The 24,713-nt window shown below is 43.3% G+C and overlaps 1 protein-coding gene across 1 annotated transcript in view; it reads left to right on the forward strand.

Moving 5' to 3' along the window:
- Window positions 1-8,221: 8,221 nt before the first annotated feature.
- The window catches only part of LOC142824856 (maestro heat-like repeat-containing protein family member 2B), a 36,841-nt gene continuing 20,349 nt past the window's right edge, over window positions 8,222-24,713 (forward strand). Inside the window, exons 1-12 of the mRNA XM_075916643.1 lie at window positions 8,222-8,816; window positions 9,155-9,274; window positions 9,536-9,658; window positions 10,818-10,970; window positions 12,485-12,607; window positions 13,017-13,096; window positions 13,556-13,691; window positions 13,861-13,956; window positions 14,806-14,910; window positions 20,076-20,199; window positions 21,619-21,728; window positions 24,146-24,298. Coding sequence (XP_075772758.1) covers window positions 8,601-8,816; window positions 9,155-9,274; window positions 9,536-9,658; window positions 10,818-10,970; window positions 12,485-12,607; window positions 13,017-13,096; window positions 13,556-13,691; window positions 13,861-13,956; window positions 14,806-14,910; window positions 20,076-20,199; window positions 21,619-21,728; window positions 24,146-24,298 — 1,539 coding nt within the window. The 5' untranslated portion in view covers window positions 8,222-8,600. The remainder of the gene's footprint in view (window positions 8,817-9,154; window positions 9,275-9,535; window positions 9,659-10,817; window positions 10,971-12,484; window positions 12,608-13,016; window positions 13,097-13,555; window positions 13,692-13,860; window positions 13,957-14,805; window positions 14,911-20,075; window positions 20,200-21,618; window positions 21,729-24,145; window positions 24,299-24,713) is intronic.

Raw genomic sequence — 24,713 nt, forward strand, 5'->3', positions numbered from 1 at the left:
TCTTTCGACCAAAAACAAAACAACCCCAACCCAAACAGAAAATATTTAGGTTTTTTTTTAAATGGATGGGGGGGAGGGGGTTTCAGTAGTTTTCCTGTTTATTTCTTTTTTTATCCTCTTTTCAATCAGAAAATGGAAGAGGGAAAAAAGGGATGGTGATGAGGGGTAAGAAAAGGAGAAAACAAAGAACTGAAAAATGGTTTTAGTTTTTCACTTTTTGTTTGTGGCATTGAAAATCAAGAAAACAAACAAACAAAAAATTCCACCTGTTTTGCGAAACAGACTTACCATTTTTCAGACTGCTCTAATTATAAATAGCTTCATAGTACCACTGGGAATGACACAGAACTTAACCTGAAAACCAGCATGCTAATGATGGTAGTGCATCACTGGGGTACTCGTAAAGGAGTCTTTCTTACTTTTTACATTCAAAAGAAAATCTATGATGTGAAAACCTAAAAAGCAGCAAAGACAAGACAAGGTTTGGTGACTTTCTCATGTATCTTTTTCTAGTTAGAGCTCTTTACAGTCTCGTGTAAATCGAGACAAGGAACATTTTTGTGGCAAGTGCTGAAAACGAAATGAAAGAACTTAGTGACAGATAAGCCTGAGAAGGTCTGGGGAAATTCTGGATTACTCACCAGAATTTTCCATTCTTCTTCAAGTGCTTGCTCCTGTCCATTCCAATACGTGTGTGCATGTTCCATGCACACAATCACTAGGGCTGTGTCTAGACTGGCAGGTTTTTCCGCAAAATCATCTGCTTTTGGGGAAAAACTTGCCCGCTGTCTACACTGGCCGCTTGAATTGCCGCAAAAGCACTGACGATCTCATGTAAGATTGTCAGGTCTTTTGCCGAAATACTGTGCTGCTCCCGTTCGGGCAAATGTCTTTTTCCGAAAACCTTTTGCTCAAAAGGGCCAGTGTAGACAGCAGAGATTTGTTTTCCGCAAAAAAGCCCCGATCGCGAAAATGGCGATTGGGGCTTTTTTGCGGAAAAGCACGTCTAGATTTGCCACAGACACTTTTCCACAAAAAGTGCTTTTGCGGAAAAGCGTCCGTGCCAATCTAGAAGCTCTTTTCCGAAAATGCTTTTAACGGAAAACTTTTCTGTTAAAAGCATTTCCGGAAAATCATGCCAATATAGACGTAGCTTTTTTACTAGCAGTACTGTTGGATCAGATTTGGAAACTTCTGGAGTGGCGCTTTCAGGGTGAGCAATGTATGTTGATCCCTCCTGAGCTGATCAGCCGTCCAGGTCCTTCCTACCGCCAGTGATGGTCTTTGGAGAATTTGATTTCATGTTTTGCAAGGCATCTCTTGCTGTAGTTATTGTACGTTGTTCTGACTTAATTGTCATTTCAGTGTAATAATTAGCATTTTTAGTAGTCAATAGTAAATTTCCTTGGGGGGGGGGGGTTTCCTCTTTTTGTTTTCCATTCTCCCCATTCATGGGGCATGTAGCAACCCTAGGGATTTAAGCACTGTGACTCCTGAGGCTAGACTAGGTCCAGAGAGGACTTGCATGCTGCTTGCTTCACGTGCTTAGGTGGAGGCCATCTGCTAAATAAGTGCATCATTTGCAAAGGCTTTATGCCCAGAACAAAGGAAGAAAGAGACTGGCACTTGAAACTCCTGCTTATAGAGTCTGCACTTCTACCTCCAGTTCTGGAGCTGGCACCGGATCAGATCACCACAGATTTCTGGATGCTGAGCACAGTAGAAGTGGGATATTCTGTCTAGTTCGTTACCCGCCTACCCTCCCACCCACCTGTCACATCCCTCTTCAGGGACTCTTTAACAAGTAACTCTTTGTCGAGGAGGTGCAATGGCTCCTTACACTGGCGGCGATAGAGGGGGTTCCTCAGGAGTTCAGGGACAGGAGTTTCTACTCCTGATATTTCCTTATCCCCAAGGGCAACAGTGGGCTCAGGTCCATTCTGGACCTTCGAAACATCAACACATTCATAAGAAGGTTCAAGTTTCATATGGCCTCTCTGGCCACCATTATCCCCTACCTAGACCCGGGGGACTGGAATGCCACCCTCGATTTGAAGGATACGTACTTCCATATTTCAATCATCTCCGCACACAGCAAATTCCTGAGATTTGTACTCAACAGCCCTGCATTACCAATTCATTCTGCTCCCATTCAGTCTCTCCATGACCCCACCTCTATTCACAAAGTGCATAGGAGTGCAGTGGCAGCCTTCCTGAACAAAAATTGGGTACAGATCTTCCCGTACTTGGATGACTGACTCATCAATGGCCAAGTTTAGAAACAGGCTCTCGATCCTGGGGTGTTGATGTAAGCCACTTCTAGTGACCTAGGTCTCATTCTGAATGTACCTAAGTCCACACTGGTCCCTCCCGACACAAGAGACAGAGTTCTAGACTCCACGTGGGCAAGAGTCTTCCTGCCCAAATCCCAGTTTCACACCATCATAGACCTCATTGGCAGCCTCCAGTGGTTCACCACCACTGCAGAAAGGAGCTACATGAGGCTTCTTGGGCACATGGAGGCCTGCAAATTTGTCCTATAGCATGCCACGCTGTGGCTTTGCCTTTTAAGGGCCTGGTTAGTGTACAAGCCCAACAAGGATTTGTTGCATAATTTGGTCACCCTTCTCACCTTAGTTCTAATCTAGAATATCTCAACTGGTGGCTTCAACCTCAGGGGTCTGTGAGGGAGTGCCCTTTGCCAATCCCAACTCTCTTTCTCTGGTCCTGGACGCATTGGATACAGGCTGCGGGGACATACCTGGGCAGCTCAGAACTAAGGGCCTGTGGTCACAATCAGAACTACTGCTGCACATTGGTGTCAGAGGGCTCAGGGCAGTTCACCTCGCCTTCCTTCCCCAACTGCAGGGCAGGTGTGTCTCATTACTGACAGACAGAACAACAGTGATGCCCTGCATAAACCAACAAGGCGGTGCTTGCTTCTCTCTTCTATGCCTGGAACCCCTTCACCTGTGGGACTTCGGTGTAGATCACCACATCTACCTGTTCGCCTCTTACCGTCAGGGATGCAAAAAAACCTACAAGACCATTTCAGCTGCTCAGTCAACACCCGTGAATGGTTCCTCAGGACAGATATTGTCCTTTCTGTCTTCCAAAGTTGGTGTTATCCCTAAATGGGCCTGGTTGCCACAAGGAGCAACAATAAGTGCATCCAGTTCTGTTCCTTCCAGACCCACAGTTGTGGATCGGTAGCAGATGCAATCAAGATATCGTGGTCCAGTCACCTGGTGTACATGTCTCTGCTCTTTCCTCTAGTACACAAGGTTCTCCTCAAGATCTGGCAGGACAAGGCGGAACTCATCCTCAGAGCAGCAGTGTAGCTGCAGCAGCATAGGCTCAGCAGCCTGGTGAACCAATTTGTAGACAGACCGATAATCCTTCTGCTCCATATCCTGATTTCATCACCGAGGACCATCACCAGTTACAGCACCCTCACCCGGGGCACCTCCATTTCATGGTGCAGAAACTCCATGGTTAAACCAGCTCGAGCTACAGTGCTCAGACTCCATTAGAAAGGTTCTGTTGGGCAGGAGGCAACCCTCCCCTTGGGCAACATACCTAACAATCTGGAAGTGATTTTCAGTTTGGTCCCTCGAAAAGTACATCCCCCTACAAGAAACCTCCATCTCCCTTGTGCTTGACTACTTTTTATACCTTAACCAGTGCCAGGGACTGACACTGTCATCCATTAACGTCCACGTAGTGGTTATTTGCCTTCCATCCTGGGGCTGGGGAAAGATCTCTGTTCAGCAATGCTATGCTGGGATGTTTCCTTAAGGGTTTGGAGAGGCTGTATCCCCAGGTCAGACATCCCCATTTCACAGTGGGACCTTAACCTGGTCCTCTCTAGACTTATGGGACTGCTGTCTGAGCTCCTAGCAATCTGCCCTCTAGCTTGCCTCTCTTGGAAGGTGGTCTTTGTGGTGGCTATAACCTTGGCTAGTTAGGTCTCAGAGCTCCGGGCCTTTACCTATGAGTTTCCATACACTGTCATTTGTAAGGACAAAGTGCAGCTCTGTCCGCATCTGGTGTTCCTACCCAAGGTTGTCTCCCTCTTCCATCTAAACCAGGACATTTTCCTCTTGGTTTTCTTCCCAAAACATCATGCCAACCATGTGTCAGACAGACCCTACCCTAGCCTTCTACGCTGAATGCACAAAGCCATTTTGTAAATCACCACAGCTCTTTATTGTCATGGCTGAAGGAATGAAGGGACTTCTCATCTCATCCCAGTATATTTCATTGTGGATATTTCCTGTTATTACTTTGCCAAAATTCCAGCGCCATCAGCTCACTCCACCAGAGCACAGGCATCTTTGGTAGCGTTCCTCCTACAGATTCCCATTGAGGATATTTGCAGGGCAGCAACGTGTTCCTCTATTTGCACCGTCATGTCACACCACACCATCACCCAACAGGTAAGGGGTGATGTGATGTTTCAATTAATTCTGGCTCCCTCCTCCATGGGAACTGCTTGGGTGTCATCTATCGGAATAGACATGAGCAAGCCCTCGAAAAAGAAACAAACCAGTTACCTACCTTTTTGTAACTGCTGTTCGAGATGTGTGGTCATGTCCTTTCCAAATCCCACCCCTCCCCACTGTCAGAGTAGGCTGGCATGAAGGAACTGGATGGACGGTAGGTCAGCAGGGACCTATATATGTCTCCATGAAGGCTCTCTTGTGAGGTTTCCAGTATAACCTGGCTGCTGTTCAAAATTTGGATCTCCTGCTGACTTCAATGGGAGTTGAGGGTATGACTTTGGAAACTGACAGAGGTAGCGGGGTGCATAGAATTGCCAGGATCCTCTAGAGCTGATCTCTACATTTCAGTTCATCAAAGAGTATCATGTAAAGCCTCTGCTGGCCACACTGATCATCATAATCATTGCAAAATGTCTGGATGGATAATATATAAGGCCTTCTGGACAGGCCTTACAAGCTGCGTGTCTGCATGGCCACGCACAACAAATTTTAAGCCCACACACCTCGCCTGCAGAGCCACGCAGCAGCACTCTCCTCTCACTGTCCTGCTGGATCGGAAGGTGAGTGGTGACAGAGGCAGTTTAGCAGGGCTGCATGATGGCAAGCAGGCTGCCCTGCCCCTGTTTGCTCCGGCTGGAGCCAGGGCATGGTGAGGCTTTCGCTGCTCCAGTTCCAGCTGGAGTGGACAGGCCACCATGGCCCCGTTGGTGGGGCCAGGTGGCCAGGGGTAGCTGCTTGGACGGCCGGGGCTCGAGCCGCGTGGCCAGTGGAGGCTGCCAGCAGCGGCTGTTTGGGTGGCTTTGGCTGCCAGCAGCGGCTGTTTGGGTGGCTTTCTCCTAACTTTCCAGTAATAAGCTGAGGCAGGACCAATCACCTTCATCACAAACAAGTAACATCACAAATACCTCAGTCCTCTGCTATCCCTTCAGTGGAGTTTGGATACTGCAGTGGGATCTGGCAAGCATCTTGGGTTTAATTTCCTCATGTTGCGACGTATGGGCTCTGCTGAGCTACTCAAGCTTGGCTCCTGAATTGGCTTGTACTGGATACTTTGGGCACAGAAACCCAGTTTCGTCAGTTCTGTTGGGCCCTGAGGGATTGGCTTCTCTTGGTAGGGATCAAGAGTCCCTCAGGCTCTGTTCCTTCTTTCTGGTTTGATGGCTTTACAGGTCAAATTGAAGACATAAATTACGGTAACCAGCTGCCACTCACTCCTAAGACCAAAGTGAAGTGCCTTTCAGAATAGACTGACTGATGTCCTCACTATATTACATGCTTTGTATGAGCAACACAATAACCAATGAATACATTTAAATATCATCATTGGGCATCCAACTTAATTCATGATGGACCCAAATAAGGCAATTCATGTGTAGCAGAGCTATTTTTTATGATTTTCTGAAAATACGTGCAGCTATCACCATGTCTCTTAGTTGCACTTGCTTCACATTTTAAAGAGTCTTCACAACTACAGCTCTCTGAAAAAACCTGAATTTTTAAAATGTCAACTGCTTTGGGGGTTTTAAGAGGTTTTTTTTAAATTGTACAAATGTGCTTTTTCAAGTAGGTTAGAATGCACACTATTTTAAGTATCACCATAATGTTTTGCAAACTTTAAAAAGAACAGACATTTCTTTTCTGCACACTTTTTAAAAAGTTATGATTTGAGAGAATATGATGGCAGTCTGAAGAAAGAAAAAGACTGCATATATATATATAGTATATATATGTATGTTAATAACTGGTAGGTGCCACAGCAGCGCACAAGACAAAACTCATTCCGTTCATGGATCGGAAATCTCAGGGTGTGTCTAGACTACCGGGTTTTTTCGAAAAAAGTGGCCTTTTTTTTGAAAAACTTCCTCTGCATATAGACTGCCACTGCATTCTTTTGAAATTAAATTGAAAGAATGCAGCCATTTTTTCGACCGCGGAAAACCTCATTTTAAAAGGAATAAAGCCTTTTTTTGAAAAGAGGTGTTATTGAATGCAAATGGGGCTTTTTCGAAAAAAGGCTTTATTGAATGCAAATGGAGCGTTTTCGAAAGAGAGCATCCAGATTGCCTGGGTGCTCTCTTTCAAAAAAACGGCTCGCTTTTTTGAAATAAGTGGTTGCAGTCTAGATGTTCTCTTTCGAAAGAGGCTTGCAGTCTAGACGTAGCCTTAGAGGGAATACTACTTCTGGATGTATACTGAAAATTTATGCTTTTGAGGTCTATGAGTTGAGGCTGGTCACCAGAAGGTGAAAAGCAACTTTGTCTGGCTGTATGTAGACTGAGTAATTATTCACAATGGATGTTAATTGACTGAGAAAATTCTAATTAAGTGATTGCAAAGTCTCCAGAGGCGACTCTATCCAAGAAAACCAAACAATAGGGGATACCTGTTTACTAGTGAGATGCTTGAAACTATTTTGGGAGGTCCAGAGGTATCCTGTACCAGTTATCCTTCATCTAGGGAATAAGCTGCCAACTTGCTTGACTTAGGAGGATCACATTTGGTCTGGAGCAAAATGCAGGACAATGTAGCACTTTAAAGACTAACAAGATGGTTTATTAGATGATGAGCTTTCGTGGGCCAGACCCACTTCCTCAGATCAAATAGTGGAAGAAAGTAGTCACAACCATATATACCAAAGGATACAATTTAAAAAAATGAACAAATATGAAAAGGACAAATCACATTGCAGAACAGAAGGGGGATGCGGGGGGGTGGGAAGGGGGAGGAAGGAAGGTAAGTGTCTGTGAATTGCTGATATTAAAGGTAGGGAGAGTGGGATGTTTGTGAGTTAATGGTATTACAGGTGATAATTGGGGAAACTGTCTTGGTAATGGGTGAGAAAGTTCAAAGACTTGTTAAGTCCTCGTTGGTAAGTGTCGAATTTTAACATGAATGACAGTTCAGAGGATTCCCTTTCAAGTGCAGATGTAAAAGGTCTTTGTAGCAGAATGCAGGTGGCTAAGTCATTTAGAGAGTGTCCTTTCTGGTTAAAGTGGCAAGAAACTGTTTTCTCTTTGTGATCTTGTCTGATATCTGTTTTGTGGGCATTAATCCTTTGGCGAAGTGTCTGAGATGTTTGTCCAATGTACATAGCAGACGGACACTTTCGGCACATGATAGCGTAGATTATATTTCTGGATGCGCAGGAATATGTGTTCTTGATCTTATAACTCACTTGGTTAGGTCCAATAATGGTATCAGCAGAATGAATATGTGGACAAAGCTGGCAACGGGGTTTGTTGCAAGGGAAGGTACCAGGGTTGGTATTAGTGTGGTATGTCCTGTGGTGGTTGGTAAGAATCATCTTGAGGTTAGGTGGTTGTCTATAGGAGACTTGGTCTGGGTGCTTCAAGCTGGGAGAGCTATCCTTTGTGAGACAGAGGAATGTTTGGTTATCTAAGTTTAACCTTTAGGAAGTGTGTGGTGATTTTACTTTTACGTAATCTTTGTTTACATTAATTCTGCTTGCTGCTTCTCAAATTTCCATTCTTTGTGAATGAAACTCTACTTATTTTCACTGTATATGCACCTAAGAGCGGTGTGTTAAATGGATCAGTGATGCTGAGGTGAAAATAGTAAGGTGGTAAGTAGTAAACCTGTGAATTCTGGGAGTGTCCAGTGGAACAGGGGCTGGACCTTCTGGGAATATGTAGAGGGTGTGATGATTGAAGCATGCCTATTGCTTATCTGCAGGACAGCAACGCTGGGTCCGGGTGAGAAGGGTGTGCTTGCATTTCCTGTGTCTGGCAGAGTCAGGAGCTGACACCTGGCAGGCATAGAGAATGCTTCCTCATGCCAAGGGCAGGTGGTAGTGAGATACCTCACAACCCTGCATACCCGCAGAAAGTGTTATGAAGAGTCTGTAGCACTTCAGAGAAGGTGCTTGGCTCTTTGTTAATGATGGCCCATTGATCAAAGTTCACTAGACCTATCCTCTGTCTGCTATAAAATCAATGGTCAGATCTCATTCTCCAATTTGCTGTGCATCTGAGTTTGGGGACTGAGCAGAATCATAAGGCAAAGGTTAAAGAACAACCGGCAGAGGAAGTCTGGGTTGTCAATGCTCATAGTTCTCAATAGGGAAATAATCTTCCTATGACACCTGAATATTGGAATGGTTACAACAGAGAACAAGGAAGGGAAAAAACTCTCAAGCCCCAACCAAAAATTCTTTCAATAAACCAGCTCTTGTTTTACACACAGTTCCTCAGAACATCTCTGGAGCAGATAAATGACAATGCCTGGAGCAGCCAGCTAAGCTCTGAGTTGAGCCAGCAGATGGCCGGCTATGCCAGCCCCTCCAAAGAGAAGGTTTGTTCTCTGTTAAGGTTTAGTTTCTAGTTAATTGCTCTTGGAATTCTTGTTGGAGGGCTGCATGAGACTTCTCTCTGCTTCATTGGTTTTTTTTGTGTATAAAATTTGTGTTTGCTTGTTCCCTGCTCTTCCCCTCCTGGCATTTGCTTGGAGCAACTATTGGTACTGAATTGTTCCCTAACTGGGTGGCGGAAGATGATGGGATGTGTCTGCAGCAGGGGTGCTTGGTCTTGGCTCGGTTGTTTTTTCCTGTGTCAGTGTGTGTTGCTGGGTTGGTTCTATACTGACAAGCATGTGGTATTCTTGATATCTCAATGCTGGCCTCTTTCTTTCAGTGTTTCCTGTATAAGGCACTAGGAATTTGCTTGGCAGTTTGTCAGGACCCGGTCCATATTAAATCACAGATTCAGAAGTTTCTGAAGACAACAGATTACATGGAAGCCCCTGATAGACTGGTAAGGACCCTGTCCCTCTCCCTACCTTATCATGTACCCTCTGAATGTCCCCTGGGCAACTCAGCTCTCAGTTGTCCTGGGACAGATGCCATTTTGCTTCATGTCCTCTTTGTTGCTATTTCACTCACCCTTTGCTCCCCCCTCCCATAGGTCTCAGGCCTAATTGGCACTTTACACTACTTTGGGTGAAAGGAATTGACTTGTGGGGGTCTATTGGGCACCTGGTCAGATTCACTAACCAATATTTTTCTTGAGTAACAGGGAGTCATTTCCATCCTTTCATTCTCTGCCGAGAGCCACTTGGACCTCATCTTGAACACACTGCAGGAGTTTGGGGCAGCAATGGATAAACTTACGATTTCTGGGTTTATTGGTCACCTGAAGGTAAAGGAGCCAGGGGGTTCTCTCAAACTTCCTCTCCCTCTAAACTAGAGACAGTATCTCCTGCCCCCGGTAGAGTCTCATTGGTCAGCTAACCCTGTCCCCCAATGGATGTGCTCTGTGTGATGCTTACATTTAAGCAGAGAGGAGCACAGTCTGGATCCGTGGCTCTCTCAACTGATTTTTAGCATCTGATGTTTCATGGCTTGAATGCCTCTCCTATGCACAGTGTGTAGGAACTATACCAGTTAATTATATGGAAAAGTGTTGAATGTATTTGTAGCTGTTTTTTCAATCCAGGTTAGTAGCTGTAAAGGAGGAGGTGTTGCAAGCAACATGTGACTAACCAACCTGCTCTCTGGACAACTGTTATGGACCCTGTGCTCTAGAGCAGCGGTTCTAAAACTTTCCACACTAATATACCCATTTTAGAAATCTGAGTTGTCTAGTGTGCCCCAAGTTTCACCTCATTTTAAACCTTCTTTCTTAGAAAATCAGGCATAAAAATACAAAAAAGTGTCACAACACACTATTACTGAAAAATTGCTTAATTTCCCATTTTCATATGCCATACGCCATTTCATAAATAAATTAATTTAAATATAAATATGTTCCTTACATTTCAATGTGCAGTATATAGAGCAGTGTAAATAGGTCATTGTGTGTATGAAATTTTAGTTTGTAACTTTGCTAGTGCTTTTTAGGTAGCCTGCTCTAAAACTAGGCAAATATCGAAATGATCTGATCTGTCCTCCTCGAAAACTTCTGCGTACCTTTGGTTGAGAACCATTTATCCAGAGGATAAAACAGCATATTAGGTCTCTTGGCCACCATTGCCAGATTTGCTGTTTACTCGCTGTGCAGATTTAGGCATATCATTTAGCACCTAATTCTGTGCCTATCAGTGTCAATGACAAATCTCCCATTTATTTCACTGGGGTAGGGTCAAAACTTTGGGCTCTCTGTGTCAGAATTATCCAATCAGTATGTTTGAGACACCAATACCTCTGTGCCTCACGCAGTTATGGTTTGGCTTAAATACATTTTTCAAGTACAAGCTATTATCGCTGCCAAAAGCAATTCCTCAGTCAGCAACAGATCAGAATTTCAAGGCAAAATGAATCAGAAGTAATTGTCTCTTGTGACATTTCCAATTGTCCAGGACTACCATCATGGGAAAAGAGCCAAGACCCGCAGCACGCTGATGCTGACATACAGCAAAGTGGCTATGCATGCTCCAAAAGAGCAACTTCTGTCTCGGGTGGAGGCAGACATCACAGAGAACATCCTACACCATTATAGAACCGGTTGCCAAGTAAGAGTTTTTGCATAAGTGTTGGGGATATTACTCTGAAGTTAGATCAGTGCCTCCACTGGACCTGAGTTTTCTAAGAGAGGGCTTATTTTTCTAAAAATGTCCTTTGAACAACCGTTTGTCATGTGCATCAAATCTAAAACCTTCATGGATGGAGTGTGAGCTGTAACAAATATCTTATTTGTTGCTGTTGTTTGTATTTTCTCTAGTTTTTCTGTGTTCTTCTGAAATTCTCTAGGTCACAGTTACATAGTATTTCAGATGCAGTCACACTCAGGCTGTGCAGTATAACACTCTAAGGCTATGTTTACACTGTGAACCTATTTCAGGGTATCAGAAGTATCCTGAAATAGCTATTCCGCATCTTTTGAGTGCGCCCGTTATTTTGAAATCTAACGGGCTCACTATCCCAACATCCCTGTAAACCTTGTTCCACGAGGGTTAAGGGACTTTTTGGAATAGTGCTTGTATTTAGTTTATTTGCTATCACTGTTTCTTGGACTATCTACTTCCCTTTCCCCATATCTGTCTTCCTATTTGTCTGCCTGCTCATTATTTCTGCTCCTTAGATATATGGCTGTCCACTTGCCAGCCCTGATTCTGGTCTCAGTGCATAGTTCTAATCTCTCCACATCACTTTGCCATTCCATTCTACTCTGTCTAAGGCTATGTCTAGGCTGCAGTACTTTTCCGGGATCCCAGAGGTATCCCAGAAAAGCAATACCGCATCCACTTTTTGGAAAAGTGGATGCGTTCTTTCACCATCCCTGTAAACCTTGATTTATGAGGAAGGAAGGGATGGCTTGAAAGAGCAGGTTTTTCCAAATTTTGAAAAAGCCTTTTTTGAAAGAAAAGCAGAGAAAGATTCATACTTTGCGTATCTTTTTCAGACTTTGCAGTCTAGACTTAGCCTAACTGAGACTCTCATTGTCAAAAAAAGTTGATCACAAATGAACCAAGTTGACATTTTCCAGTAGTTCACAAATACAAATATTAAGAACTATGGCCCCTGATATTGTCCACTGCAACACACCCAGACTGGGCACATTTCCTGCTTTTTTGGAAGAGTCAGTAATAGTGATTTCTCTCTACTTCATGTTCATTAACCAGGATATTTGTAGAATGTGCATAATGTGGCACAATAGAAATTGCTAGTAGCGGTTTTACATTTTGTTTTTCAGGTGTTGGGGATCAATGTTGCGAACAAGTTAAATTCTAAATAATCTGCCCTCGTATCTTGTGCATTTACTATGCACAAGTTTCTTGTTTAAATTGCATAAAATTTGTTTTCCCTCCCACATCAAGCAGGAGTCATGACTACTCTGTGTAAATGGACCTGGGTTTACTTGATCAACCTGGGCCTTTTCTTTTTCTCAGATGGGTGTAGAGCTGGGGTTCTCTGTCTTCTGGGGTCTGCAGACACTTCTCCTGAGACTAGATCTAATTTCTACTCTTCTGGAATCTGATTCTCTCAGTTTCTCACCCACATCCTCTTGTTTTTCCTGGAAATGTAGGACATGGACCTGAAATCAACCCTCATCCAGAATGCAACAGAGATTAGCTGTGCAGTTTTGAAGACTGGAGACTCCCAGGCATTTGAATTCTCTTACAAACTGGAGCTCCTTGATTACATGATGGTGAGTGATTAGGAACTTTGAAGCCTGAGCGACAAGGGATTTTGTTATTATGTAATGAGACTGATTGTCCGGGTAGATGTTATTCTTTCCATTGGCTGTAGCTATACTACTGCAGTGTCATGATTTACCTGCCTGGCACCCAGAATGCTGGGTCCACTGTGCTTGGCCGGGATGCTGGCATATTGTGGGCTGTAACTGGAAGGATAGTGTCTGATGAGTTGCCAGGATACAGCTTGCTGACCTGTGTATAGCAGATGTCTCTACGGTCCATTTCTGAGGCAGAGAGCCACTGAAACAGTGTCTGTTTCTTACAGGTCTGGCATAAAGCCCTGTTTCAGAAGGTGAGGGGGAGGCTTCTCTGCCTTTCAAACCCACTTCCTATTTTTATGTCTCTGTTCATGCATTTCAGGACTTCATTAAAAAGGAACCATTGGATTCCCTGGTGTCTCCAGTTCGTTACGAGGCAATGTTTGCGATTGGACAGCTGTGGTAGGATATTCTATGCCATATTTCTTGGCACTGTGATGTCTTCTCATTTGTTAATTCATGAGTGTCGGGTTGGGAGCAGGCTGATGCTCACATGGTGTTTTTGTTTTGAGGGTTTGAATGCGTCATGTCTGTTTGGAGATTTGTGCTTGAAAGGCACAAGAGTGGAGGTTGTGGGGCATGCCATACTACGGAGAAGAGTTCAGGTGGGGATGGAGGTGTCTGGCTAGCTGGCAGGGGGAAGGAAGCTGGTGGATTCCTCTAAAAAGGGAATTGAAGTTTTAGCTTTACTTCTAGATGAGCAAATAATTAACAGAGGTACAAAGAGGTGCACAGCTGCAAAGTGAAGGGCTGTTTGCATTTGGGGTTCTAGATTGGGATAATCTTTATTCATTTAACCCATGTTTTACTTGGCTATGGTATTGAATCTAACACGTGACTTCTCTTTCTGTCTTCTGACAGCAAACTCAAACCATCTCTGACCCTGGAGGAAAACCGTGAGATCCTTGATCTGTGTTTTAAAAGTGTATTTCCCCTTCCTCCCTTGGAGAAGATGAAAGAGGAAGGCAAGAAACTAGAGGATACTCTGCACATAGAGGTATATGACACCAATTCCTCTCTGGCAGACTCCACTGAGATCTCTGCCCAGCAAGCACTGGGTGATAGCAGCCACACATGGCCTCCCTGCAAAGTCATGGCTAACTTCACCTCCACCTCCTGCAGAAATTATCTGGTGTTGAGCCTCACTCCTTCTCTTCTGGTTTCAGTTGATGTATGAGTGCTCCTTAGAAGCCCTTAGTGAGCTAATGAAGATCCTGCTTGAGGAAGAACCAACCCCAGACTGGTTCCAGGAAATGTTTCATGTGAGTAGCCCATAGGACCAGGGTGATAATTGTTTCTTGTGTTATAGCAGGGATGATGCTCAAGCTTCTGTTGTGGAGGAATTTTCCGCAGCGGGTGAATTTTAGGGAGAAAGCATCAATTTTTTCCTGAAGTAAGTGGGAATGTGTCCCATTGAAATCCATGGGAGCTGTTCCATTTTATGCCAGTGGTGGACTGAGATCTAGTTTTTCCAGTATAGTTAACACTACATGGACAGGAAAGAAAATCATCAGTGCAGTAACCAAATTCAAGAGGACCAGTGAGAACTGATCACCTCTTGTAAAAGGAATGAATTAGTATTGAGTTAAGCTCTGTGTATGGAAACTCATTCACCAAAGACTTCCTGCTCTTCAGACATAAACAGAATAGTTTGAAGAGCTGAGGGGAGGGGACTTAGGTGCAACGTTGGTATGAAAATAAAGTTATAAAAGGAGCTGGGCTGGGGAGACTTCTCTGCTCCTCTCTGTCATTTGCCACTCAGCATGGGAGAAGCTGTCCAGGAAAGAGAACACAGCACCGGACCCCAAACTGCATGCAATGTGCTAGACAGCTGCCATCAGACAGTCTACAGAAGCCCTCACATACACAGAGCCAGACTCATCTCTCATGTAACTCCTTTGGCTTTGATGGAGTTACGTACACCAGAGGTGAATCTGGTCCCTGGGACTTGTATATACAAGGGTCTCTTTTTGGAGACATATAAATCTTTTGCTATATGGAAGTTAAATGCTTTGGAGAGGGATTTTAGTGACAATCAAACCTATTTAAAAGAAATGTTTGGGAGGGATTTTCTGGTACTAACTTTGTCCATTCTCCTGCTTTGCCAACAGCTACTAGAGACCTGGCTCAGTTCAGAGAAGGAGTGGGAGAGAGGAAGGGCCTTGCAGGCCAGTGTCTGGCTGCTAACTGCCTATCAGGAGATAGTTAATAGCACAGTGAGTATAGTTCTACTCTTCCTTGAGCTGACTTCCCCACTTAAATCAAATCTGACATTCAACGTGAATGCATGAGAAATTCTACTAGGCCTGCAGCTGGGGCCTCAAAGTGACTAAGATCCCTCTGCTTCCATAAGAGAAAGGTTTCCATAAGAGTGCTGTGACAGCACTCAGGCCAGACTATAAGAAACAGGGCAGGCAGTTCCCCAGACGAGTGATTTTATAATTAGATTCACCAAACCAGTAAGAAAAGAGCTTCTACTCTGGTTAACAAAATACCAAACAATAGTACCCTTTAGGCATTCCAGACCTTGGTTCCCATCTAGACAACTAAGTCTAATATAATCACCAATCACAAAGGACTAGACACTTATCCTTAGGTTAATATGAATCACAGGTCTTCCCTAAATATCAGCCAATCCTTAATAACCGAATATCAGATTTGTTGTTAAAAGGAAAAAGAAGAGAGTTACAAATGGCTAAGTGATAGATATTTGTTAAAATGACTTTCACTTTTCATAGTTCAGGATCACAACCATGGTGGAATAAACGGCTGGCTTGTAAAAGTCTCTCTGGAATCATGCTAACCGGTCAACATCCAGAATCAGTTTAGATGCAAAGGCTGTTAGTTTTTCCATGCATTTCCCAGACTATTCCAAATAATTATTTGGAAGATCTATGTCCTATGGCTTACACGTCCCCTGTTCAAAGTTTAAGCAGACTGGAGAGAGAAGATCAGTCCCATAACTTGTCTTTTATAGTTATTCTAGCCGGTTGGCAAGCCTCCTCACAGAAATTGTCGAAGCAGGATCTCTCCCTGAGAAAGAATAGGTCATGCAGATCTCCTGTCGTGCTTTGTTTTGAAGTTAATTTTCTATTTCCTATGCATACACTGGTAAATGGGTGATAGTCATTCACATAAGGTAATTAGCCGATCGTGGTCTTCCATTACAACACAGATAGTTAAGCTGAAGGCAATGTAAAAAATATTTTCTTGTACTGTCTTATATCTTTGATCTTAAGGTTAACTGAAGACAGTTACATATCATTAAGGCAATTAAGACATGAAAAGGAATTGGAATCTACAAGCTAATTTGGTTATGTTAAACTTCTAGCAAGATATAAATACAGACAATAATACATAACATCTACCTTTCATATCTATTACCAAAATGCATGATGTTGGTGATCGCTAGTCTAGGACTTTTCTTTGGGTTCGTCTAGACTACAGGGTTTTGTCGACAGAAGTTTTGTCGACAGTATCTGTCGACAAAACTTCTGTCGACAAAGAGGGTCTGGACACATTCAGTTCTGTTGACAAAGCAAGCTGCTTTGTCAACAAAACCCTGTAGTCTAGACACAACCCTACATGCAATAACACCTTCTGTCGACAGAAATCTGTCGACAGAAGGTGTTATGCCTCGTAAAATGAGGTTTACCAGCGTCGACAAAACTGCTGAGTTCTGTCGACGTTATGTCGACAGAACTCAGCGGTAGTGTAGATGCAGGTATAGTTGTGTCGACAAAAGTCCACTTTTGTCGACAAAACTCAGTAGTCTAGACACACCCTTTGAAATAACATATAAGTGACTTGTCTTGATACAATTGCAGTGCCGCTTGTTAAGTTATTGTGGGTCACACATAGGTTGGCTGTGTCAGTGTCATAGATGCATTCTTATACTCTCAGGCTGTTAAAGTTGAATTTCTATTTCTATTTAATCAGATAAGAACATAAAACATGAATGGCCATTCTGGATCCCCCAGACAAATGGTTCATGTATCCTGTCTTCTGACAGTGGTGGGTGTTATATGCATCAGAGGGAACAAACAGAACAAGGCAATTGTTGAGTGATCTCTCCCCTGTTGTCCAGTCCCAGCCCCAGGCAGTCAGAGATATAGGGACACCCATATCATGCATCTCTGATCATCTTATATGGCTCTATCATACCCCCCTGTAAGCATCTCTTTTCTAAGATGAATGGTCCCAGTCCTTTTAACTTCTCCTTGTATGAGTTGTCCCATATCCCATATCATTTTTGTTGCTTTTCTCTGAACTTTTTCCAATTATAACCTAACTTTATTTAAGTTGTAGGACTACAATTGCTTGCAGTATTCAAGGTGTGGGTGTACCATGGATTTGAAACAGTGGCATGATAAGAACATAAGAACATAAGAACATAAAAACATAAAAACGGCCGTACTGGGTCAGACCAAAGGTCCATCTAACCCAGTATCCTGTCTACCGACAGTGGCCAGCACCAGGTGCCCCAGAGAGGCTGGACCGAAGACAATGATCAAGCGATTTGTCTCCTGCCATCCCTCTCCAGCCTCTGACAAACAGAGGCCAAGGACACCATTTTATCCCTTGGCTAATAGCCTTTCATGCACCTAGCCTCCATGAAATTATCTAGCTTCTCTTTAAACTCTATTATAGTCCTAGCCTTCACAGCCTGATCTGGCAAGGAGTTCCACAGGTTGACTACACTCTGTGTGAAGAAGAACTTTCTTTTATTAGTTTTAAACCTGCTACCCATTAATTTCATTTGGTGTCCTCTAGTTCTTCTATTATGGGAACTAATAAATAACTTTTCTTTATCAGCCCTCTCCACACCACTCTTGATTTTATAAGCCTCTATCATATCCCCCCTCAGTCTCCTCTTTTCTAAACTGAAAAGTCCCAGTCGCTTTAACCTCTCCTCATATGGGACCCGTTCCAAACCCCTAATCATTTTAGTTGCCCTTTTCTGAACCCTTTCAAAGGCCAAAATATCTTTTTTGAGGTGAAGAGACCACATCTGTACACAGTATTCAAGATGTGGGCGTACCATAGTTTTATACAGGGGTAATAAGATATTCTGGGTCTTATTTTCTATCCCTTTCTTAATAATTCCCAGCATCCTATTTGCCTTTTTGACCGCTGCTGCACACTGCGTGGAAGTTTTCAGAGAACTGTCCACGATAACTCCAAGATCCCTTTCCTGATTTGTCGTAGCCAAATTAGCCCCCATCATACTGTACGTATAGTTGGGGTTATTTTTCCCGATGTGCATTACTTTACATTTATCCACATTAAATTTCATTTGCCATTTTGTTGCCCAATCACTCAGTTTGGTGAGATCTTTTTGGAGTCCCTCACAGTCTGCTTCTGTCTTGACTATCCTAAACAGTTTTGTATCATCTGCAAACTTTACCACCTCACTGCTTACCCCTTTCTCCAGATAATTTATGAATAAGTTGAAAAGGATTGGTCCCAGGACTGACCCTTGGGGTACACCACTAGTTACCCCTCTCCAATCTGAAAATTTACCATTTATTCCTACCCTTTGTTTCCTGTCTTTTAACCAGTTCTCAATCCAAGAAAGGACCTTCCCTCTTATCCCATGGCCATGTAATTTACACAAGAGCCTTTGGTGAGGGACCTTGTCAAAGGCTTTCTGAAAATCCAAGTATACTATAACTACTGGATCCCCCTTGTCTGCATGTTTGTTAACCCCTTCAAAGAACTCTAACAGATTAGTAAGACAGGATTTCCTTTTACAGAAACCATGTTGACTTTTGTCCAATAAATTATGCTCTTCTACATGCTTCACAATTTTATTCTTTACTATTGTTTCTACTAATTTGCCCGATACTGAAGTTAGACTTACCGGTCTGTAATTGTCAGGATCGCCTCTAGAGCCCTTTTTAAATATTGGTGTCACGTTAGCTACCTTCCAGTCATTAGGTACGGAAGCCGATTTAAAGGATAGGTTACAAACTACAGATAATAGCTCACCAATTTCCCATTTGAGTTCTTTTAGAACCCTTGGATGAATGCCATCCGGTCCCGGAGATTTGTTAACATTAAGTTTTTCTATTTGTTCCAAAACCTCCTCTAATGACACTTCAATCCGGGACAGTTCCTCAGATTCATCACCCACAAAGGACGGTGCAGATTCAGGAATCTCCCCAACGTCCTCAGCCGTGAAGACTGAAGCAAAGAAATCATTTAGTTTCTCAGCAATGGCTTTATAGTCCTTGATTGCTCCTTTTATAGCTCAATCATCTAAGGGACCCTCAGGTTTTTTAGCAGGCTTCCTGCTTCTAATGTACTTAAAAAAACATTTTGTTATTTCTTTTTGAGTTTTTGGCTAGCTGTTCCTCAAAATCTTTTTTTGCTTTTCTTATTACATTTTTACACTTGATTTGACAGTGTTTATGTTCCTTTCTATTTATCTCACTAGGATTGGACTTCCACTTCTGAAAAGATACCTTTTTGTCCCTCACTGCTTCTTTTACATGGTGGTTAAGCCACGGTGACTCTTTTTTAGGTCTCTTGCTATGTTTTTTAATTTGGGGTATACATTTAAGTTGGGCCCCTGTTATGGTGTCTTTAAAAAGTTTCCATGTAGCTTTCAGGGACTTTGCTCTAGTCACTGTGCCTTTTAATTTCTGTTTAACTAACCTCCTCATTTTTGGTGTAATTCCCCTTTTTGAAATTAAATGCCAGGGTGCTGGACTGCTGAGGTGTTCTTCCCACCACAGGAATGTTGAATGTTATTATATTATGGTCACTATTCCCAAGCGGTCCGGTAACGGTTATATCCTGGACCTGATCCTGCACTCCACTCAGGACTAAATCGAGAATTGCCTCTCCCCTTGTGGGTTCCTGCACCAGCTGCTCCAAGAAGCAGTCATTTAAGCCATTGAGAAATTTTATCTCCGCTTCTCTTCCTGAGGTGACATGTATCCAGTCAATATGGGGGTAATTAAAGTCCCCCATTATTATAGAGTTCTTTATTTTGGTAGCCTCTCTAATCTCCCTCAGCATTTCAATGTCAGTATCGCTGTCCTGGTCAGGTGGTCGGTAATATATCCCTATTGCTAATTTATTATTATTTATCATATTTATTATTCATCCCTTTTCCTAGTGGTTCCTAACATACCATTAGCATTTTTAACTGCAGCTGCGTGTTGAACAGATGTTTTTAGAGGACTATCCACAATGACTCTAAGATTTTTCTTGAGTGCTACAGCTAATTTAGACCCCATCAATTTGCATGTACAACAAGGATTATGTTTTCCAATGTGCCGTACCCAGGTACAGTAATGGAGTTCACAATAAGGAAGGCAAATAATGTCCAGTATAGCCGGAGAACTTTCATTCTTCATTCTTTTTTAATTAGCCTCAGGAAACTTTTGATCACTTTGGATATCTGATTGGGCTATTAGCACCATATACCTGTGCTTCAATTACCTCATCGCGTCAGTGGGTGGTTGACTGTATCAACTGTATTCTCAATATACAAGGTGAGGAGACCATGAGCAGGTGTAAGTAACTCTTCACTTTCTTTCATTGTTGTAATGACCCTTTTTTCCATCTGTAATTCTTTCTGTCTTGTTAGCGACACTTATATAACAGAATGATTGGGGCCTTGTAAGTACATTGCTGGAAGAGAACTGCACAAATAATAAATAATCTGCAAATATTAGAGGGTGGGCAAAATATAGCACACAGGCCAGATCTGCCCTTCTCCCCAGAATTTCTGTCTGGAGCGCTCAGCTGATTAGCAAGCATGCCAGCAGCATGTGTTCAGCTGCCCCTCTCCGACCTTGCTCCATCCTATCTGCTGCTAGTGGTGTGTGGAGGGGAGGTGAGCAGGGAGGCGTGCAGAAGTCAGGGTGACCCCTTTGCCCCTGTCATCATCTCTGCAGAGCAGAGTTTGGGGAGAGGGACACATACAATAGTGCTGCTCCAGTCTGAAGTATGGTGAGTAACGGAGTGCCTATCTAAAGAGGCAGTGCACTGTTTCTAAGTTTTCTCTGGCAGCCAGCATGTCCCTCTCTCTCTCTCTCTCTCTCTCTCTCTCTCTCACACACACACACACACACACACACACATTGTCTCACACACACTCTCTCCCCTGCCATATGCCCATATGTCCCCCCCTCTGCAGAGTGGGGTGGGGAGAGGGAGATGACAGAGCAGGACAGCTTTCCCTTAAAGAGACAGTTCATGATTTAGAAGTGAGCGAAGAGCCTGGGTTTCCTACCTAAGCTTTTGGTCAGCCCCATCTCTTTTACAATGAGAGTTCAGTAGAGGGATTCTCCTCCAAATCAGAACCTCAGAACAATCTACATGAGTTGTGCTTGACTAAGAGATTAGATTTAAATACTGAGAGCAGAGTGGCTACTGAAACCAGATATACAGAGAAAGATGCTCCACACAGAATACAGTGCCTGTTTAATCCTGTATGAATCACAATGAATCATATGCCATTACTGTTAACTTTCAGACATAGGGGCTACGTCTAGACTACATCCCTTTTTCGGAGGGATAAGGGATCTTTCGGGAAAGGCTTAATTTTCCACAAGATCAGCATCTAGACTGGCGCTTTTCTCCAGCAAAGCTCCGTGCCGAAAAAAGCTGCAGCCATTTTTATGCTAATGAAGTGGGGGAGATTTAAATCCCCACTTCATTAGCAATTGCGATACGTCTAATTTACATCCCTTTTCCGAAAAAGGGATATAGTCCACACATAGCCTGATGGTAAAATTCTAACTCCATTAAAGTCAACAAGAATTTCGTCATTGGCTTTAGTGGGGCCAAAATTTCACACACAGCTGGTAATAACATACCCCCATAGATCCGCCTGTATGATTATCTATGGATCAGAGGTTCAGTTTTATTAAATGTTGCCATACTTTTTCTCCTTTTCTCTATCCTAGGTCAGTGCAGAAACCTGGGGTCAGCAGAGGAGGAGCTGAGATGTCTCCGTGAGGCACTAACAACTCCAGACCCTGAGGCTCTGTTTCAAGCATCTTGCAAAATGGCTAAGGTAACAGACACTAGGGGTGTGTCTAGACTACAGGGTTTTGTCGACAAAAGTGGACTTTTGTCGACAAAACTATACCTGCGTCCACACTGCTGCTGAGTTCTGTCAACATAACGTCGACAGAACTCAGCAGTTTTCTTGACGCTGGTAAACCTCATTTTACGAGGCATAACACCTTCTGTCGACAGAGTTCTGTCGACAGATGGTGTTATTGCCTGTAGGGTTGCGTCTAGACTACACTGCCATGTCGACAAAGCAGCTTGCTTTGTCGACAGAACTCAATGTAGTCTAGACGCTCTTTGTCGACAGAAGCCTGTAGTCTAGACGTACCCTAAGTGACTGTTCTAGTGGCTGTGCACCATTCATTTTCCCTTGTCCAGAGGACTGGAAAAGGGCAAATATAGTGCCCATCTATAAAAAGGGAAATAAGAACAACCCAGGAAACTACAGACCAGTTAGTTTAACTTCTGTGCCTGGGAAGATAATGGAGCAAGTAATTAAGGAAATCGTCTGTAAACACTTGGAAAGTGGCAAGGTGCTAGGGAACAGCCAGCCTGGATTTGTAAAGAACAAATCATGTCAAACCAATCTGATAGTTTTCTTTGATAGGATAACAAGTCTTGTGGATAAGGGAGAAGTGGTGGATATAGTATACCTAGACTTTAGTAAGGCATTTGATACAGTCTCGCATGATATTCTTATCAATAAACTAGGTATTTACAACTTAGATGGGGCTACTAAAAGGTGGGTGCATAACTGGCTGGATAACCATACTCAGAGAGTAGTTATTAATGGGTCACAATCCTGCTGGAAAGGCAAACAAGTGGGGTTCCACAGGGGTCTGTTTTGGGACCGGCTTTGTTCAATATCTTCATCAACAATTTAGATATTGGTATAGAAAGTACGCTTATTAAGTTTGCAGATGATACCAAGCTGGGAGGGGTTGCGACTAATCTGCAGGATAGGGTCATAATTCAAAATGACTTGGAGAAATGGTCTGAGGTAAATATGATGAAGTTTAAGACAAATGCCAAGTTCTCCACTTAGGAAGGAACAATCAGATTCATACATACAGAATGGGAAGCGACTGTCTGGGAAGGAGTACGGCAGAAAGGAATCTAGGGGTTATAGTGGACCACAAGTTGAATATGAGTCAGCAGTGTGATGCCGTTGCAAAGAAAGCAAACATGATTCTGGGATGCATTAACAGGGGTGTTGTGAGCAAGACATGAGAAGTCATTCTTCTGCTCTACTCTGCGCTGGTTAGGCCTCAATTGGAGTATTGTGTTCAGTTCTGAGCACCGCATTTCAAGAAAGATGTGGAGAAATTGTAGAGGGTCCAGAGAAGAGCAACGAGAATGATGAAAGGTCTAGAGAACATGACCTATGAGGGAAGGCTGAAGGAATTAGGTTTGTTTAGTTTAGAAAAGAGAAGATCGAGGGGGAACATGATAGCAGTTTTCAGATATCTAAAAGGGTGCCATAAGGAGGAGGGAGAAAACTTGTTCATCTTGGCCTATGGGAATAGAACAAGAAGCAATGGGCTTAAACTGCAGCAAGGGAGATTTAGATTGGACATTAGGAAAAAGTTCCTAATTGTCAGGGTAGTCAAACACTGGAATAAATTGCCCAGGGAGGTTGTGGAATCTCCGTCTCTGGAGATATTTAAGAGTAGGTTAAATAAATGTCTATCAGGGATGGTCTAGACAGTATTTGGTCCTGCCATGAGGGCAGGGGATTGGACTCGATGACCTCTCAAGGTCCCTTCCAGTCCTAGTATTCTATGTTTCCATGATTGTTTTATGCTTTCGTGATGTCTTTCCACACTTGGAGCGAGCTATGGGAGTGAGGCATTCATGTGTAATCAGTAACATGCTTTTCATAGGTATATGCTATGAATGCCATGTAAAAAACAGATTCCAGACAGTTGCATGAACATGCCCATGCATGTGCGTGCGCACATCCATCCATCCATCCAGCCATCCATCCAGCCATCCATCCATCCAGGGGGGAAATATGTGAGCGGGACATCAAGCTGAGAAACCAGTCTTGGCACCTTGTGTGTTTACCTGAACCTATATTTGTGTGCATGCATCTCTTTGCATATTTTTATATTTTGTGAAAAGATGTCATGTACATCATAGAATATAAACTGGAAATTTACATCCTGTTTGTCCCATACAATGTTGTGCTAACTGTACAACCTAAGATCTAACCTGATATTATTAGTGTAGAATAGAGATGTGGTAGCTAGAAAGATTACAGAGAAAATTTTAATTGCAACTGCCTTGCCAGATATGAGCCCAATTAGCAATTTGCTGATGAATACATATTTTCCTATACAGCTCTTAGGCCTCCTTTCTTAAAAGTACTAGAGCCGACTATCATTGCAATCTTTCCTGGTTTTGATCTGTCCACAGGTGGTTAGTAAGTACTTTCCCTCTGACCAAGCCACAGATTTTATTGAGGCCATACTGGATGGTATGCTGTCTGCTAGTCCCTCCTGTGCCACAGCAGCCGGTCTGTGGATGAAGATCATCCTGAAGGAGTGTGGAGGTGCCATGCTGGATGAGGTAAAATAGAAGCTGGAGAGGTTTTTCTGGCTAACCTGCAGGCTTTCAGGTCTTTGCCATCATTTGCAGTGAACACAAGTCTTGCTGTTTCTCCCCCTGGGATTGGAAGTTAATTCCATCTGTGTTCCTATCCTGAGTCAGGCAATGGGGGAATCAACAGCAGAAGACAGAGATAATCTAACGGTACATCTGCACTAGCTCGTTAGTTCGAGCTAGGTAGGGTAATGAGGGCAAGCGGAGTTGCAAATGAAGCCCGAGATTTAAATATCCCGGGCTTCATTTGCATGTTCCCTGGCACCACCATTTTTAAATCCCCCTTAGTCCGAACTCTGTGCCCGCGGCTACATGCGGCATGGACTAGGTAGTTCAAATTAAAGATCCTAATTCGAACTACCGTTACTCCTCATGGAATTAG

Source organism: Pelodiscus sinensis, unplaced genomic scaffold (genome assembly GCF_049634645.1).
Source record: "Pelodiscus sinensis isolate JC-2024 unplaced genomic scaffold, ASM4963464v1 ctg44, whole genome shotgun sequence".
Classification (NCBI taxonomy): Eukaryota; Metazoa; Chordata; order Testudines; family Trionychidae; genus Pelodiscus; species Pelodiscus sinensis.